Source organism: Malurus melanocephalus, unplaced genomic scaffold (genome assembly GCF_030028575.1).
Source record: "Malurus melanocephalus ecotype Western Australia unplaced genomic scaffold, MMel_1.1 scaffold_28, whole genome shotgun sequence".
Lineage (NCBI taxonomy): Eukaryota > Metazoa > Chordata > Aves > Passeriformes > Maluridae > Malurus > Malurus melanocephalus.
The window spans coordinates 2787989-2805994 of NW_026623260.1; the positions used below are offsets into that span (position 1 = coordinate 2787989).

Consider the following 18006-nt stretch of genomic DNA (forward strand, 5'->3'; position numbering starts at 1 on the left):
GGTGAAATACACTAACTCAAACAGATTACTTCCTGGTTTGCCAAACATGAACAAGTTTAGGACCTGCTATTTGTCATTAATTGCTGGATTATCTCTTAATCTCATTTTATGTTAGTGGTTTACAAGGAATAAAAACCAGTAGTAGGCTATTTTGAAACAGCTGTAAAGCAAGAGGGAACACCTGGGCAGAAAGTTCTCTCTGCTTTTCCTTTAAGTTAAGGCTTAAACAGCTGCCACTTTATCTGAGATAAACCTGATAAACGGCAAATTGAAAGTTTCATCTCCTTACTTACAGGTTCCATTCACGTGGTCCCTTATCTCCAGTGTACTCTATCCATGCCACTCCTAAGCTAAGAAGCATGTTTTATCAACAGCTGTCCTGCTTTTTTATAGAACAAATGACTCCGAGCAGTGATGGTAAATACCATCTGCCCCCCATGCAGGGACACAGGCAGAGGATTTGAGCCTGGGGTTACCCAGAGTATCCCCTGTGCAGGATAGCATGGCTCACCAGGCACGCTACTGTGTTCTCATGAACCTGAGCTGCCTGGCAGCTAAGCTGAACATGGCAGTCGCAGTGCAAGCCAAGTCACAGCAGAGAGAAGCCATCAGAAGATAGCAAACTGCAGAAGGTAAAAATAGGGCCCCATTTGAGATCTCAGCTGAAATAGCAAAGAAGCAAAGAGCAAGGCCATATCAGAGACGAGTCCGCCAGTCCTGACTGTCAGACGGCTCCCATGCTCTACAGGCAGAAATTCCTATGCTGATTGAATTTGCCTTTTACCCTGCCACAGATGTGATTGTCTGTGCAGTGGCAGCAATACTCTTACCAGAGCAGCTTGTTGGAGAAAGAATGAATTTGGATTTATGGAGGGCTCTGTTTTGAATAGTCTTGGTCATTGGTTACCTGAAATAAAGCAGGGGGCTGTGAGCAGGATATGAATGCACAGGTCTGAGAGTTCAGATCTCTCGATTAAACAAAGGAACACATTACCAAAGCTTTGTAGAGTGGAAAGCTAATACTTTCCTGAAAGCATCAAGAAAGTTCATTATCCCAACTGGCTCTGCAATTTTACCAGGAACTGCCAGCATCTGTCCTGTACAAAAACCCTCTGGTGCTATGCAAGGCATTAATATAAAGGCCAACCCAGACACTTTGGAATCCAAAAGACAGAGAGGTTAACAAAAACCCAGAGGGGGATGAACCTGTTCCTGCTTATCTCCAAAAGCACATCTTGTGTCTCAAGGACTCCACATAAATCAAATTTTATCCTTTACAGCTTTTAGTGGTAGAGGAACAAAAGGACAGATTGTCTCTTTTACGCCAGATTACATGAGAATAAGACAACTCCCCATTATATCCAATGAACAATGTTCTCATGCCACAGTGATGAGTATATTCCATCCCAGAGAGACAGACAGGATGCTTAGGGTGCCCAACCATCCTTTCCCATTCATAGTGCACACRCATGCATGCATGAATTCAATTATGAGCAGAAAATCTCAGAGCACCAGAGATGTATTTCTTAGTCCTTTGTGCAAGTGGATATGGAAGGGGAGGAAATGGACATTTAGTTGGCACAGATATGCAGGCTTAATTGTTCCACAGATGTCTGTGCAGGTCGTGAGGGGAGGAGGGGGAAAAAGGTTTTCAAGTACATTTCTGTGTTGCATTATCATACACTGAGCTACCAGTCACTCTCCTTCTATTTTCCATAAAGGTCATTTTTCAAATAATCAGACTTCAGCCTCACAATGCACTTTGAACCATCAAAGGACTTTGAAAGGAATAAAATTGTTAAGCTAATTTAGTTGAGTTCTATAAAGCACATCAAAATCTTTAGACGGAACGTGCTAGCTGAAGGACAAAGAACTATTATTTATTAAACCATGATCATTACAAGCATTACAGCATAGCAGAATGCTCATAGAAACACACTGATGTGAACACACTCCCTGCCAGGAGAAAATATGACAGAAATATTCATAGTAATATTTGGGGTGGGTAAACTTGGCAGAAGGCTCCATGTGCTCCTCTGGCTCTGCAGACAGGCAGCTTTGGTGTGAGGACACAGAGTGACAGCAGCACGAGCCACAGTGCTGGTGTCACATGTGGCACAGCCCGGCTGTGCTGGCCTGAGCCTGCTCACAACCAGCAAAGGTGCCCCTGCCACACTACAGCTGCTCTGACGGGGTTACAGCAGCACGGCTACAGCTTCAGCATGGAGAAGCACCCAGGGCAGAGGACATGAAGTTAAAAGTACTGAAATTCCATAAAAAGGAGTGCACTTTCTTCACAGCATCACGGGTCTCTGCTGCACTGCAGCGTTCTGCTGAGGTCAGGGCTGTGCAGGGTACGCAGGGACATGGTGGCCCTTCAGACCCATGGCCTCCTCTGCCACGTACCGGCTGCTCAGGGCTACACTCTGCAGCCTCCACTGCAGCCAGGCTTTGCTTCTTCTGATGGTCCAGGGCAGACATCTGGCCAGAGCAGCAGTCAGGGTCATCCAGTCTGATTCAGCTGCTGGTTCATGTTTCCTGTCATCCAGGCATCTCCCTCACAAGTCTCTCCAGTCTCTGCTTGCCTGTGATCCCTGCCAGGCCCTCAAGCACTGGCAGTGCCCCACTCTGGTCAAGTATTGTCACCCCCACCAACCCTGAGGAGAGGCAGGTTTAACGGAGCACATTGCCAGAAGTGTGCATACAGCTGGGTTGTAAACAAATGCATTCCCTTGTTATTTAGCCATTTTTCAGACATCTCCAGTTTTGGTCACTGACTGTTCAACCACTGTCCTCAGCTTTTACTCTTCTCCTGGCAGTAGCCTTGAGCTTTGACTGCTGTTGCTATTTTAGCTGCTTTAATATTACATAAGCAGAAAATGTTCTTTTTAAAGGCGTCAAATCTCGTTGCTCCAGGCCTGTGTCAGTCATTCAGAATTATTATTATTTACACAAGGTCCCTGCTGCAGTAAGTATCATATAGCCACAAGTAGCCATTTCAGTGAGCTCCCTCCGTGTCTGAGCCTAAGCAACTGCCAAGCTCTCAAGGGCAAAACCCTGCAGAGGCCAGAGATTTGCTGCTATGGACACAGCCACAATCCAAATTTCATTTTGGGTGATGGCTTCTTGGTGAAATTTGGCAAATGAATCTCTAGACTCCAAGCAGGATTCCCTGCTGCCAAAGGAAACACTAGCTTGGCCTTTCAAAAAGCAGATCAAGAAAGCATAGATTTTTGCAGTAATACCATTTCTATTTACTGGAGTCTGATTTACTGGCTTGCATTTTGGGGACAGAGCAGATAATTCAGTTTTAAATGGCCTTTTTTGAAAATAAAGTAGTATGTTTCTCTACAATATGTGTAACATGTTGGGCTAGAGAACTCACTGCACTTGCCCCACTGGGCTGTGCCTTGAAGGCCTGAAAAACAGCACTTGAGAAAACCGGGCAGCAGATTTCTCATTTGATGGCAAACATGCAGCCAGTGCTCCTGTAAGTAGTATTCCAATAACACTGGCACTGCTCACTGCTGTGAGCAGCACTGGGGAACACACCTAGTGAACTCCACAGGGTATTCTTACAGTTTTCTGTTTATCTGCTTCGTGTGTAGAAAAACTCCCCCTTCATACAGGGAAAGAATAAAATTACAGTGCATCTATTGAGGGGGGCACAACACAGGCCACCACCTTCACAGGCATTTTGTAAGACAAGATTCTTGGCTGAAAATGCTTCTCTTTGTGCAGATGTCCCTGAAGCTGTAGGCAAACGAGAAGTGAAATGTGTTCATGAAACCTCAGTAGTATAGGTGAATCAGTGCAATTACACTGTACTCCCAGTGAGTGTGACAACATGACACCACCTTTTTTTTCCCCCACACTAGGTCCAATCTGCCTTCTACTCTTAAATCATTTTCTTGAATGTCTTGAATCAAAGTCTTGGATCTTTTGCTGCTAAATTAGACAGTAAGCTCTCTGGATTAGAGGAATCACATCTTCCATATGTTTCTACTCCCTTCCCTTCTCCCTACAGCACCATCAAGTCCCAAATCTAATCATTGTTACAATATACTGTGGTAGATGTAACCGTGGACCACAAATGGATGAGTGTTTCCTCTTCATCCAGACCAGCACTGGCAAATGTGCTTGTGGTTAAAGGGCAGGATAGGAATATGCCACTGTGCCCCCTTCAAAGTCCCTGCTATGCCCCAGATAGCCACCTTGCCCTGGCATGCTCCCTGTCTTCTTTTCACTCTCTGCTCTCACTCCTCTGATGGTCTGGATGTTTTGTGCCACCCTCCAGCAGTGGGAGGCAGTCAGCTCCAATGCTGATCCCCAGCCCCATCCCAGCTCAGCAGCAAGATAAACCCATCAGTCCAGAAGCAGAAATAAGGGTTGCTTTCCAGCACACTTAGTAAGATGAAAATAATAGCTCCAAGGAAAATGCATCCATTTTCCTTTACAAATCCCTGGTGTGGAAATGTTTTAACTTTTAATGAAGTCCATCTGTGCAGAAGTGCTGGCTCTAAAGGATTTACAGAGACAAGACACTGGTGTAGCCTGCTCCTTACTCCTCCTGTTTTTTCATTGATATAGAAAGCCCTGAGCAGTGCCTGAATACTCCTTCTCAGCACCCAGTCTCTTCCTTTGTTAGCATGAAAAGTATAAAGATGCTAATGAGCCTGTGCTTTCTAAAACAGCCCACTCACAAAGGATTACCTGGGAGGCTAGGAAAGGGGAGAACATGATCAAAAACATAAATCCCAAGAGTCAAGAGACAAACAAACATTTGAACTATTAGAAAAGCAATAGGCTGTAAATGAGAGCAGGCAAAAGCAGTCCCGAGAACTACCCAGGGTGGAAATTAGTGCTGCTGCTCAGTACTCAGCCATGCTTCCCCAGGAAGTAGATGACTCCTTGGGTATTCACTACAATGAGGTCAATCATTATAAAACCACCAAGCAGTGGCGGTGCAGCCCACAGACTTAATTTCCACTGTAATTTAGCATTAATTAATGTCCTCTTTAGTAAAGATGCAGGCACTTTCTGAAGATTCTACTGCAAGTCGCTGATCTGTCTAATGACAACAAAATAGGACTACCACAACAAGAAAAAATGGAGATTATTTTATCCTGCATCCCAGACCTGAGAAAGTAAGATATTTCTATTTTTTAACTTACCTTAAACAATTAAATTCTGTTCTTGTTTTGAGCAACTTTCTGAAGTCTAACTAATGTCATAACAATAAGACCTTATTTTTTTGTGTAACTTTTGCTATCAGAAACAGTAAGCAAAAATACCATCTAGGACCTAGTATGCACAGGAAATATCATCTGATAACATCATAATTTATGGGCTGTCATGCCTTAAATATACAGCAGGACTTAATCAGGATTATGTTAAGTTGGAGACTCACATTGTAAAGATTATATGTAAGAAAAAGGCTTGTTCCAAAAATTTATGTGTAAAAAAAAAGGCAGCTAACAGCAAATCATATGTCTAAGAACATGCTTTCGTCGGTGAACATCAGGATCCTCTCACATGTGCAGACCACCCACAGCCCGTGCTCAGCCCCAAGAGGGCAGATGAACCTTGCTGAGCAGTAACCCAAGTGTAAAATCCAGTACACTCTTCAGTCCTCTGGGATTCAGTTGCTAAACAAAGAGCATTCATTAGTAAGAAATCGTAAAGTTGTTAAGAAGAGGCTTTTCTACTCTTGAAGCTTTTGTGTCTTTTTCAGCCACATGTCTACAGAAAATAGAACATTGACAATCTGAGCATTTCACAGGAAGCAAAAACATCCCAAATACTGCAGCAGTACTGCTGGATATCCACACAGACCTATGCAAGAACAGCCAACCTGGTAACTAGAATCCTTTCTCTCAGAGTGCAAAAGGTCAGTCTGGGATGAGTTTTAGCACAGCTTGCCTGAAAAATGAAATTGCAAGAATACAGGGAATTCAAAATCATCCATAAGTATATTGTGAGAGTGAAATGAGAGATTCCACTGCATAGATATAGCTTCATCTTCTGGATATGCTTAATTGGACACTTCACTCTTCCTAAGACTCTTATAATCCAAATTATGCTGCAAAATAAAAAAGCAGTCCCCCACAGCAAGCCACAAAAACAATGCCAGAAGCCACTCCTAGAAGCAAACACACAGCATTGGGAAGACTTTGTCGTTCTCATGTCCTCTTTCCATACTAACCAATGCATATACAGCCTTAAAACTGTATTTTCTTTCTTCAAATCAGAGGAGGGAAGAAATGAATATGAGATTTGATTATTAGTCGTTTGATTTACTATGAGGAAAAAAAATCTGGTTCTAACTTCCTAATAAGCACCAGCACAAGAATGTTCTTTCTTTTCTTGGGAAAATCCGTAACTACATTTCCCACGGGTTCCTGACCAGTGACTCTGGTTCTACAGAGTTTCATATGAAGGAGCCCATTCTTTTCTTGCCGAAATTGACTGAATGTGTACAGGGAATTTTGTACTTGCTTCTCTCCAAGCTAATTCAAACACCTTCTATGTAGAGCAACAAAACTGCCAGGAGACTATCCTAATATAAAACCTAGTTATTTTGGTATGTTGGAAACAGTTTTAAATTGGCACCATACATAACCATTAGAAAAATTGCTTTACACGAATTGTGGCTAATTTCCAGCAGGTTCCCAGTGAGAGCCATTAATACCCAGAGGCTCAATCATTGATGCATGTAAGATGGATTAGGACAACTCCAAAAAGCTGTTCAGTTTTCAAAGGTACACATTCCAAAGCAGAGACCTAAATATTGGCTCAGTATAGCTAARAACCTCTGGCTCATCAGAGTATGACCAGTTTTACACCACTCCACCAAAGGTTAGTTTATACTGAGAGGATTAAGCACCCCTTGATCCCAATCAAGATAATGATGAGACAGAAGTTAAGGAATTCAAGGGAGAAAGGAGTTCCAATTTGTCCGCATTTCAGCATTTTACATAACACCATATAAACGGCAAAAACTGCTTTTGAGAAATGTAAGTCAAACACAATGTGGATCAAAGATATCATTGAACTTAACTTGTGGGTTTTTGAACAAAAGGCCCCCGTCACACAGAAATCCACAGCGTGATCTGGGCATGAAGGCAGGAAACGTWCTCCTTCACTGAAAACCTTCGAGATTTTGGGAAGGAGGAGTGTGTCCTCCTTGSGTGGAAGCGGCTCTTACCTCGAACATAAAGGTTGGCTGGGGCAGAGTAGCGGGTKCCTGCGCTGTTGGTTGCAACACATTCATATTTGCCTTGGTCTGACTCCTCACTGTTCTCTATTTGCAGAGCTCCTGTACACAAACAAGATGAAACAGACAATTCAGGTTATGGCAAATCTGGTAATCAAGCTGACAGCCTCTAAAAAGGAAGGCCATGCCCCACGCTTTTAAGGTATCTTCCTGGATAAATATTTCATGACGTTCCCTGGACCCACAGGGTACCAGCATGCAGCCAAAGGTACCCAGCCTGCTGTTAGAAACTTGTGAAAYTGATTACTGTTATTTTTCTAATGTGAAGGGAACCAGTTACTGATTTATTTCTTACCACCCCAAACACTTACTTTCTTTGCTTCACTGAAGAAAAAACATACACATACACACGTATTAATTACAGCTTTGTATGGGACTCCTGTCTAATAAAAGGACCTTTAATAAGTCTTTAATCAAAACAGCCAAGCACAAAGCACACTTAACTGTAGCTGTTTCTTATCTGATCCACACAAAGCCTAGCAAACACCCAACAAATTGCGACCTTCCTGCAGAAATTGGCAGAGACCCACGCCTCCCACCTCACCATTCTTCCTTCCAACAGACATCTCTTTTTGAGAAAACACTTTGCCTTTCGTCAGCTTTTTCCATGTTAGTGATCCCTGTATTCTTTCAGATTTTATTATATATGATATAAAAAGATTAGAGACTCAGTCTGAGACATGAAAGACACACAACAATGCAATACACCCGCGATTTGGGGCATGGTGCTCACGCGAAGGCCACCCTCCCTTTGTCCCAGCACTGCCTGCTCCACCAGCTTTGGGTCAGGAATAGTTGCTTATCCCAGACTGCAGTTCCTTGGGACATGATATGATTTCATTCCCAAATGCATGAGAGGCACATCTAAAAAATGGCAGTAATTGTCACGGCACACAAAGTAGCAATTTACATGGGGAACCTGCACAGTACCTATGATGTGGAAGTGAGTGAAGRGCTAAGCTGGTTTTCTCTCACCTACTCAGCCTATTCCACTGGTGTCCAGCAGCGCTCAGCCTGGCAGGCTGGCCTTTCATCCAAATTCTTGCSCAGCACAGATGACTGCACAACTGATCACACCTAAACTCCCTTAACTGGGCTCCATATGCAGACTAAAAGATGGAGATGCAGAGAAAGAAAGAAGCAGGAGGCATATGACAGCAACCTGGCGCTGCAGGAGAGTGTGGCCTCTGGCCAGACACTGAAGTGGCTGCTGCTCAGCCTGCCTTCCCCAGGCATGTGGGAATAATTTTTTAAGTGCCTCCAAGTGCTCAGACTGCTGGTTGGTACTGCCTGTAAGAAGGGAACTCTGCTCACAAACCATATACTGAACTAAAAAATTTTAACCCCTTTGCTTGTAATGATCTGAACTCATTTCTGCCTGCCACGGTTCAAAATGACCACTGAGAGCCGCACTGAGAATAGCTGGTGAAATTGCCTTCTCCCTTCTTGCTGGTTCAAGCTGCAGAGGTCAAACTCAGTTTTTCATATCATCAGAACAGAAGAAAAACTAATGTGAATCAACTACTGCCACCTACATTATTTAGAAGGATAAATTGAGACTGTAGCATAAGCCTATATGTCATGGGGAAAAATGAACTTCCCTGGGTTCTGCCATATAATAAAAATGATGTACAGAGCCCTCCCTATTGTTGCATTAGTGCTGGAAATGAGGCTTCAGCCAGACAGAGAAAGCTTGTTTGCAAAGGTCTTTCCACCTACTAACAAAAGGACCTGCCAGCTTGCCTGGCCACAGCGCTCTCTGGACACCCACAGGCTAAAGCCTACAGAGCTCTGCTGCTTAATTCAGGGAGAACAGTGAATTTTTGCAAACTGTCTGGGAAAAACATCTTTGAGCAGACAGCAGCATGATAGGCAGTGGAGCAGGACGAAGCTTCCCAGCATTGACAAGATACAGAGAATCAGAGAATCTAGAAATGGAAAAGACCTATTAGGTTACCTCGTGCATCCCTGGGGGCCATGGCAGGACTGCTCYCTGCTGTAAATGTACTTGTGTTCTGTCCAATCCCATTTTAAATGTGCCAAGTGATAGGTCTTTCACCACTTCCTCAAGGAATTGATGCTGCTGCCTGGTTATGCTCCCTGTCAGGAAGATTCTCCTGGAATTCACCATATATTACTCCCTTTGTAATTTCTGCTCATTACTTCTCAGGCATGCATGTGCTGCAGAACTCATTCCAAGCACTTYCATCAAACTTGTCTGGGAAAAGTTGTCTGCTGCAAAATATACCCAAGCTTAAGGAAAAACCCAACTGGTTGGGCTGGAAGCAGAGCCAGCTTCAAGTGATAGCAGTGTCTGCCTAGAAAAAAAGTATGATCCCCAGATAATCCTGCCATAAACACATACCTTTTTATATGACCCTTTTAGCCATTTAATACCTATCACTGATACTTTTACCCTTTATACTCATGATCACCATGCCTCTTAAATGTCAGTTAAACTATTTTTTATCTTTAGAGACCTCAACAGCAGAAAGAAGAAAACTTGATGAAGAAAATGAGGCAAGTTGCAAAAGTAATGYTGTTACTGCCTGTCAACATGGACCGATTTCTAGAATCATAGCATAAACATGCAATGTGTCAGCAACTGCCTACAAACTGCTCAGGGATATTGGACAAGGGACTCTGGGTTTGTCTGGGTTTGCACAACTATTCAAACTGCAGTGTGTCAKGAGGAAGACAAGAACCCAGAGCAGAAGGAAGTTAACACAAACCTCTCTACTGAACCAGAAAGAAAACAGGTACTGCAATAAATCATCATTAGACAAACATACAGATCCTRCAGCATAGCTGACAGCCAGCAGAAACTGGAAGGATCATGGTAAACTGATGGCAGTCAGCAGGGCTGTAGGGGTTTTCTTGAAGGACAACCTACAGCTAAGTGATGGATTCAGAAAAGTGTAGGGTGTCTCAGAGTAGAAAGATTTATGAATAAAGTTAAGAAGCTCAGACATTTCTAGAATCGGAAAGCTGGAGACAGAAATGCATCTGAAACTTGGAAAAAAACTACCTATAAAATGTTCTCAGCCCTAGTTCAGTGATCTCAGAAAAGATGTAATCTCTTGGATGGTTCATGCCTAGGCGGGACAGGACACAAGGAGAACAGGAAAGTTAAGAGTTGAATCCTGGGTAGTATCTTTGCCTGAAATTCACGGAAGCTGCATTCAAAGACGCTCAAAAGCRCATTGAATTCTTTGCCTTGACAAGTGCAAAGGACCTGACTTCTATTCCTAGCCCTGTCAACATCTCATAATCTTCTGCACCTCTGCAAACCAGAGCTAGGTACACTGATTTACTTTTATTCATTACTTTGGGATTTACATTGCACAAGTTGCTGAGTGAGGTCTTGTTCACAAAGGATGTTACTGCAGACTTCTCACATGGACTCCTCCAGTGCTCCTGTGCCAGGTGCCTTGTTCCTGTTTGCATGGCCGAGTCCTGATGCGCAATCAGACAGCAGGGCTTCAGAGGACACACCAGGACCATCTACCACCAGGGAATGGATACAAGTACCCAGAGGAGCAGTGAACAGCTTGTTTGGGAGCTCTGAGGCTCTGCAGCAGCACATGAACATCACCTCTCCCTGCTGAGCACCACTCAACCTCCGCTGTTCCTATGCACCTGAATGGCAGTGGGGCTCCGGAGGAAGAGGGGAACAATTCCTCACCATGCTGCCATGTCACGTCAGTCTTGCTTGTACCTCAGACCTGCTCYTGATAACACATCTCAGCTTATCTGAGAGCTGACAGCTCCTGAGAAAAAACCCGGCTGYTCTCCAGTGTCAGGGAGAACTGCGACAAGGCAGAGTTTTCTGATGCTGAGGGCAGAAGCCAGCCCTGTTGACTGACAAGCATTCCTTATTTTATATTCCTTATTCCTCTCTACTCTGTGCTGGTATCTCCTTGCCAGCCCCTCCCCTCCTCTCCTAGCTTTTGCTCTTTAACTCGGGCACAGACAGCAGTCCCGTTAGCAGCTTTCTAAGATACTTATCTATTCAAATATACTTGAGCTCAGGCAGAATCATTAGTTGCAGTGACAGTGGTTAAAAGAAGCATTTTAAAAGTGCCCTGCACAGAGAAAGCATGGGGAAGGCATAGGGAAGATTCTGATAGAGATGCTTTTTGGCAGTGCTGGGTACTGCTGTGACATGGAGGGCTAGTCACTCTCTTCTCTAGGTGACAAACCAAATGTAAAAGGCTCTCATACAAACTGATCTCTGAAATCTTGCTCCATAGCTCACTGGGTGCTTGGGCTCTCTTCTCCCAGAGAGCACTGCATGAAGCCAAACATTGCAGCTCCTGGGACAACACTCTTCTGTATCAACTCGGGTCAGAGGTCCATTCCCAGCAGTGGGAACAGCTTTTTTACTCCACCAGGGCATTCACAGCCTCAGTCCTCCAGGCTCACAACAGGGGGACTGACTTTTTGCYCTGGTTATAAAGTCAGATATAGAATTAAACACTCTTAAGTACTCAAGAGTCAGAAAAACCAGGCTGCAGACACAGGACTCATCTAAGGAAAGGACTTGCAAAACAGTTATAGTGAACTCAGCTACCTGACGAGGGCCCTTCCTCTTAGCAAAGAGGCAAATTTTGCCCACCTGCACACTAGAGCATATGGCTATCCTAAAACCCTCCCTGTTCTTCCCCCTGCTTCCCACCAGCTTCCTTCACATAAATACTGCATGACTTCTCCAGCAGTATCCTTAGCCCCCTCTTCAGCCAGCTCCTTCTTCAAYAAGTGGGGGTCCCAATCCCTTTTGCTAGAAGCTCCCACCTAGGGAAGGAGAATTTCTCTAATAAAATCCAGCGAACTGTGGAGCAGTATCAGAGACAATCCCAGACCAAACAAGGACTCATAAATGTGAATATGGTGGACAAAGAAACAATGTGAAGCCCTGACAATGGGGGAGTTGGACTCCAGCATTCTGGCTGCTGTCTGAGACAACAGATACTTGCTGTGGGAGCTGTGAAAAACCATCAAACCATGCGAGTCACTAAAAATTAAAATAAGSATTTCCCACATCCACTATTTTGGGTAATTTATAACAGCAGCATCTCCCAGCTGTTACAGAGGATTGTACCTAGCTTCCACCAGCTAYTGGCACTGCCAAATATGCAAAACARGGTARCTACAAATATATTTTCATTGTTAGTGTTCATTATGGTTATTATGCCTGCGAGGACAGSGATTGGCATACAAGGGGCCTGTTCWGGATGGCAGCACTGCTGAGGAATCACTCTCCTGAGCATCAGAGGCAGCTGCTGATAGCACCTGACTGCTGCCACAAGCTGGACTCGGGCAGAGAGGGAGGAGAGGAGACCCAACATTCTTGGCAGCGTGAGGCCTCATCTTAGCAGAGTTTCAGGATGCTCTGATCTCTCACTAGCAGCTACAGGGAATCTCAGGGGATTCTGCCTCAGAAGCAAAACTACAGCACTGTCAAAAGCACACACCTCTGTGTGCTTCTAAAGGGACATGAGTCAATCTGAATGYGACAGTAAGAAACATGGCATTACAAACACTTCCAGGCACTACCCCCCCAGCCTCCCCCTGACACTTCTCCGGCAAGCAGATCTCATTTTTAAATTGTTTTTCTTTTGCCTTCTTYTGGTGACTGGAAAAGCTCAAGAAAGAGGAAAGAAATCCTATAATACACAAAGTGCAACCAAATGTACAAACACATACTCAAAAGGAGACAGCAAAATTCTTTTAGCTCCCTCTAATCTCTTTGGATAGCTTTACGCTCCAGCTCGCAGGATAGCGTCGAAATAATGGAGCTATATTTAAACCAGTTCGCTTGGGACTGGAAAGGGTTTAGCTACAGCTATACAGAAGTTGGTGCGGGTGTTTACCTGGCTTCCCAGACAGCTTCTGACACCCAAGTGAGCTGATCTAAAGTTAATTCAGACAGACCTCTGCTACGCTGACGTCTGCAGGGAAGAAATACTCTTATGTATAGGAACCTCTGATATTTCCTGTGGTGACAGAAAAGTAACAAATAAATCTGACTGGAAAGGGATAATGCCTGAGATGATGATATTACTTTACCTCCTTATATGTATCCAACCTAGTGCCTGTTCAGTCCAGCACCCACTCGAAACACAACTCTGTGTTTTGTTCTCTCTTACAGCCCAGGGCAGGAAAATGCAGCCAGGTTTCACAAATTGCAGAGCAATGCTGGAAATGAACACCTTATATTCTACTTCAAAAATATAAATGGGGCAGAAGTTGCTTAAACATGGATTTGCTGATACTATCTGTGGGTCACCTTAAGAAGCCAGCTCTTGTCTAATCTGACAGGCATTTGCCAGCTCTATGTCTTTCTGATGAACAGAGATTTCAAGATTAAATTACTATCTGGGACAGTCCCAGGGGGGTAAAGAGTGAAGCTGCAAATGGAAATTCTGAATTATGGATGGGAGCTCCTCCCATTTCAGGGAAGCCAGAGATGTCTTGGACAGACAGGACCAAATATGTGGGGGTAAGGTCAAATGAGTTTGTTTAGAGATTTCTATCTCCTCCTRCTTGGAGTGGCGCATGGAAGAATTTCCCAGTCGTCCTCTGTCTAACCACATGCTGTTTTCTCCAAGTGSGTTTGCCACCGCTCTGACGGAAATGTCTTGGATATCATCCCAAGAACTCCAGACACACAACTCCTGGTGACACAGCCACAGCAGCAATGAAATCAAACCAACACCACCCCTTCCCCCCCCAACATTATTACCAAAAGAGTTCATTAAGAGTTAYTAGTTCACCCTTCCTTTCAGACCAAATTAATGGATTCCAAAGCATCAAACTTACCTTAATGAGGAACAAGAGTGCAGCTGGGTATAGAACATGGCAGAACAGTCACTTCTACATGGACACAACCTCACCATCATAAAAGCACTTTCATCTAATCTGTCGTTATCTTTAGAAATTCAGTGACCTCCATTTTTAAATAAAAGGCATCAGGCTGACAGAAATCTCCAAGAGAAGCCAGAGAGCAGCACACGGCTTCTGTTTGCTCTCACAGAAATGTCATCTTTGACATTCAAACAGGACACATATATTTTAAATAATGTCAAGAACACTCTTAAAATACCTCATCAGGACTCAAACGGGGGTGGGAAGGGGGTGGGGGTGAGGGGAGCTTATGTTTTATGAGATGGATGGTTCTTTCCACAGAGATGCGATCGGTTCCCAAGCAGGACGTATGGAGCATCCATGTGGTTCTGGTGCTGAGTCACCAATGTCATCAGCTAGGACGGGCATGCAGCAAAGCGTGTGGGGAGGCCCTGGGACGGCTGCACACTCAGCGTGCTTGGCCGGGAGCTCAGAGCGCATGGAGAGTTAGCATTCCATCTGTCGCTTCATTTTAGCGTTTGCAATAGAAATAGCAGATGAAGAAATAGTTYTAAGGAGTTTGTAACATCACAGCTGTCAATCTCCAGTGTTCCAAAGGGAGGAATGACAGATATATAAGCCCATTCATATAAGAAATAAGGTTTGCAGTCTTTTTTCCTGACCCAGATTAGCTACAGAGGCAACTTAATGCAAACACCTATCAAACWGCAATTCATATTTATTCTAAAATCATTTAACAGGAGCTGAAAACATTAACCCCCAGCAACAGAACCAGTTCCAAGAGTCAGATTATTAACTTCCAGCAGTGATTCAGGGAAGAGGGGGAGGAAAAGGGAAAAGGGGAAGAACTGAACAAACAACGTTGTGTTGATTTATAGGTAGTAGTCATTCTGTTGAGAAATCCAGAGGTCAATCAAAAGGGGTAACCAAAATCACAAGAGAATTCAGAAAAGCCTTAGCACATAATGTTGATTAACATGCTAAAGTTAATCTAAAGAGACAGGTTTGAGYGTTTAGGCTAGAAAAAACAACACTTCAATTGCAAAGTCATTACTGGTGCATACAGGCTGTGAAAACTAGCTGGGGACTGTGCACCAGACTGGGCTGCGCTGTCAAACCAGGGCTGGGTTTAATTAATGAAGGCCTAAACAGCCAGATGTGCTTCTGATTTATCTATTTAAAATAAATCTTCATTCTGCAAAACAACATTGGCATGTCCAGCTCAGAAAGGAGGGTCTGGGGCAGTGGTTTCCACTGCTGTCACATTAGAGGGTCACTACACCTGAAAAAAAATAGCATGAGGAACACAAAGATGCTCCTTACTGTGGAGTCACATTTGCTCAACCTGTCAAGATTTTTTTCCTTCCAATTGAGAGTTTCCTGACMATCAGCAGCAGAGATGAATTTGCCCGTTCTCTTGTGAAAATGTTACCTCCATACTCTTACACCAGAGCAATCCATCTAAAATCCCTGAGACACAAGACTTTAGAGGTCACAACTGTGGGGGAAGTTCAGAGACTTTCAGGAGCTGCAAGAAACATCAACTCTCCTGTGGTGGAGGCCTAGGACTATTTTCCAAACTTTTGCAAACTTTCCGTTGAATAACCCCCTTTCAACAGTGCAAAATTGYGATGGATGTGAATCTACAAGAAATCACACTAAAACCCAACCAAAATAAACACACTTGTGGGAGAGTGCAGATGAGCGAGAGCACTGGCAGAGTTAGGGCTGAGAGTAAAAGCTGGAGATGAGAAACACTGGAGAAGGGACAAGGCAGACAGGAGATGAAGTGACGTGACAACTGGAGGCACATTTCAGCATTCTTACCTCTGATCGGTGTACCACCTGGTGAGGTAATTTGAATGCAAATAAGATTAGAGAGAAGCATTAGTACAAAGAGGAAAGGAAGAAAATTATAACTAAAAAGCAGAAAGTTTTTTTAAAGCTAGAATTTGTATTAGCGCGACAGGAATAAACAAAAAGAAACTGATGTGCAATAAAAGTCAGAGTGACACTCTCAGGAGGTTAGTAAAGCTCATTGCTTTCAGGAGTGCAGCATCCCGCCCTGCATCTCATCTTTAAAGCCCCACCCTCATGAACAGGGGCTGAACTAAGCTGCCGAGGTGGCACTGCTGGCTGGCCTCACCATTTGCATTCACCCACACCACTGTTCAAGCAGTTGAGATGGAGGACACTTTGGGGAGATGGTGCAGTGCCCCTTCATTCCTCATACAGAACAAGGAGGGTGTGTCTTGGGGCTCTGTGACTGTGAGTGTGCTGGGCAGGAGGGTGGAAAGCGCATGGTCACGGGCACTCAGTGCAGTTCTGCTTTGAGGTTAGAATGACCAGTGGGACAAAATCTGCTCGCTTAAAGATATTAAACTACGGGGACAGTGTAATAAATCAGTTTTGAGTCATTCTCCACATTCACATAACCCTTGCATCAGGCTCCCTCTGGCAAAGAAATTGGTGTCATGCAGAATTAGCGTTACATACAGAAGTATTTCAAAATGAAGTGGTTTCTGGTAATGTAACAATGGCACGCTAGCCAGACCTCTGCTCKTACTGCCTAATTTGGATGTTAGCAGAAGAAAGGAATCACTACCCTCTTTATAAGGCACTGGAGATAAATTTACATGCTGAAATGGAGAGTATCTTATAAGGAGGGCTTCTCTGGGAGTGAGGTTAAATTATCCTGTTGCAACAATCTATAAARGTTCATTTTATGAGGTCAAGGTATTTAGCAAGTGGAGGATCCACTGGTCAGTGCCTTGTGTTCAGTGTACAATCAATACTGAAGCAAGATGGAGAAGCTCCAGCTGGGCAAATTGGCAGGGAACCCTTCTAATCCCCACTTTTGTCCCCTTGGTCTTAACTTGCACATATGAAGGCTGTTAGTACAAGGGAGAGATTCATGCAAATTGAATCTGTAGGCAGTTCATGGTATGTGTTGGTTTTATGCAGATTTGTAGGATCTGAATACCAAGCACTTACCAAAGAAAACTGAGGAGTTTAAACAGACAGAAAAATAGGGTTAAACAGGACACAGTGTGTCAAATCATGTTCAGTGTATTGATTAATAAATACCAGTATGCATACAAGAGTGTCGTGTATCTCAGATTTACAGCTCATTCCATTATCCACAACAATGATCACCCAATGGCAAAGAAAGACAGAAAAGAATTTCTGTAAATACAAAGAAGGCATATTTTAAGCACATTTAACTTGCCTCTTAAAAAGTAATTACAATATTTATACTTTTTCTTTCCTAACTATCCTTCCTTTAGGCAGAGTCCCTTTTTTGAAGCAGGAGCAGCAATTCAAAGTACTCATTTTAGCATTTTCCTCTGCCAAGATGACATTACCCCATTTTAACTTTATGTCTCGTTATATTTTCTGACGTTTTCTACCCAGAGATGACTGAAGCATCAGGAAAAATCTTACAGTGACTGAAGTTGTGGGTAATCTCTCTCTTGTGATAATAAATCTGCTGCTTACTTATCTATCTTAGCAACTACTGCTACCCTGAACAGAACAGTTATACCCAGAGATACTTGCATGGAATAGCACAGCCATGGAAAACAGGGTTATTTCTCTTTGCCTGTTTGGAAAGTTTGCCAAGTGRTATTTTTGCCCTGTCTGGTCTAGTGCGCTCGCCCTCTGGTGTATCACGTGTCCCCCGTCCCATCCCTTCCACATTTTTCAGAGGTAGGAAAAGCATCACCACTGTGTGTCACTTCCCGTGGGAATSGTGCAGTGACTTGGAGCACAAGCCCAAGGGGCCGAAAACATTACTTCTTTATCTCTCATCTGGCTGAAATAGGATTTGTTGCTCTGCCCTAGAACTGAAAAGATTTGCAGGC

At 43.8% G+C, this 18006-nt stretch overlaps 1 protein-coding gene across 3 annotated transcripts in view; it reads right to left on the bottom strand.

Annotated features, from left to right (window-relative positions):
• Positions 1-18006, bottom strand: part of PTPRF (protein tyrosine phosphatase receptor type F) — a 375522-nt gene that overhangs the window by 82852 nt on the left and 274664 nt on the right. For all 3 annotated transcript variants that reach the window (XM_057390650.1, XM_057390649.1, XM_057390648.1), the window contains one exon: positions 7208-7318. In XM_057390650.1, coding sequence (XP_057246633.1) covers positions 7208-7318 — 111 coding nt within the window. The remainder of the gene's footprint in view (positions 1-7207; positions 7319-18006) is intronic.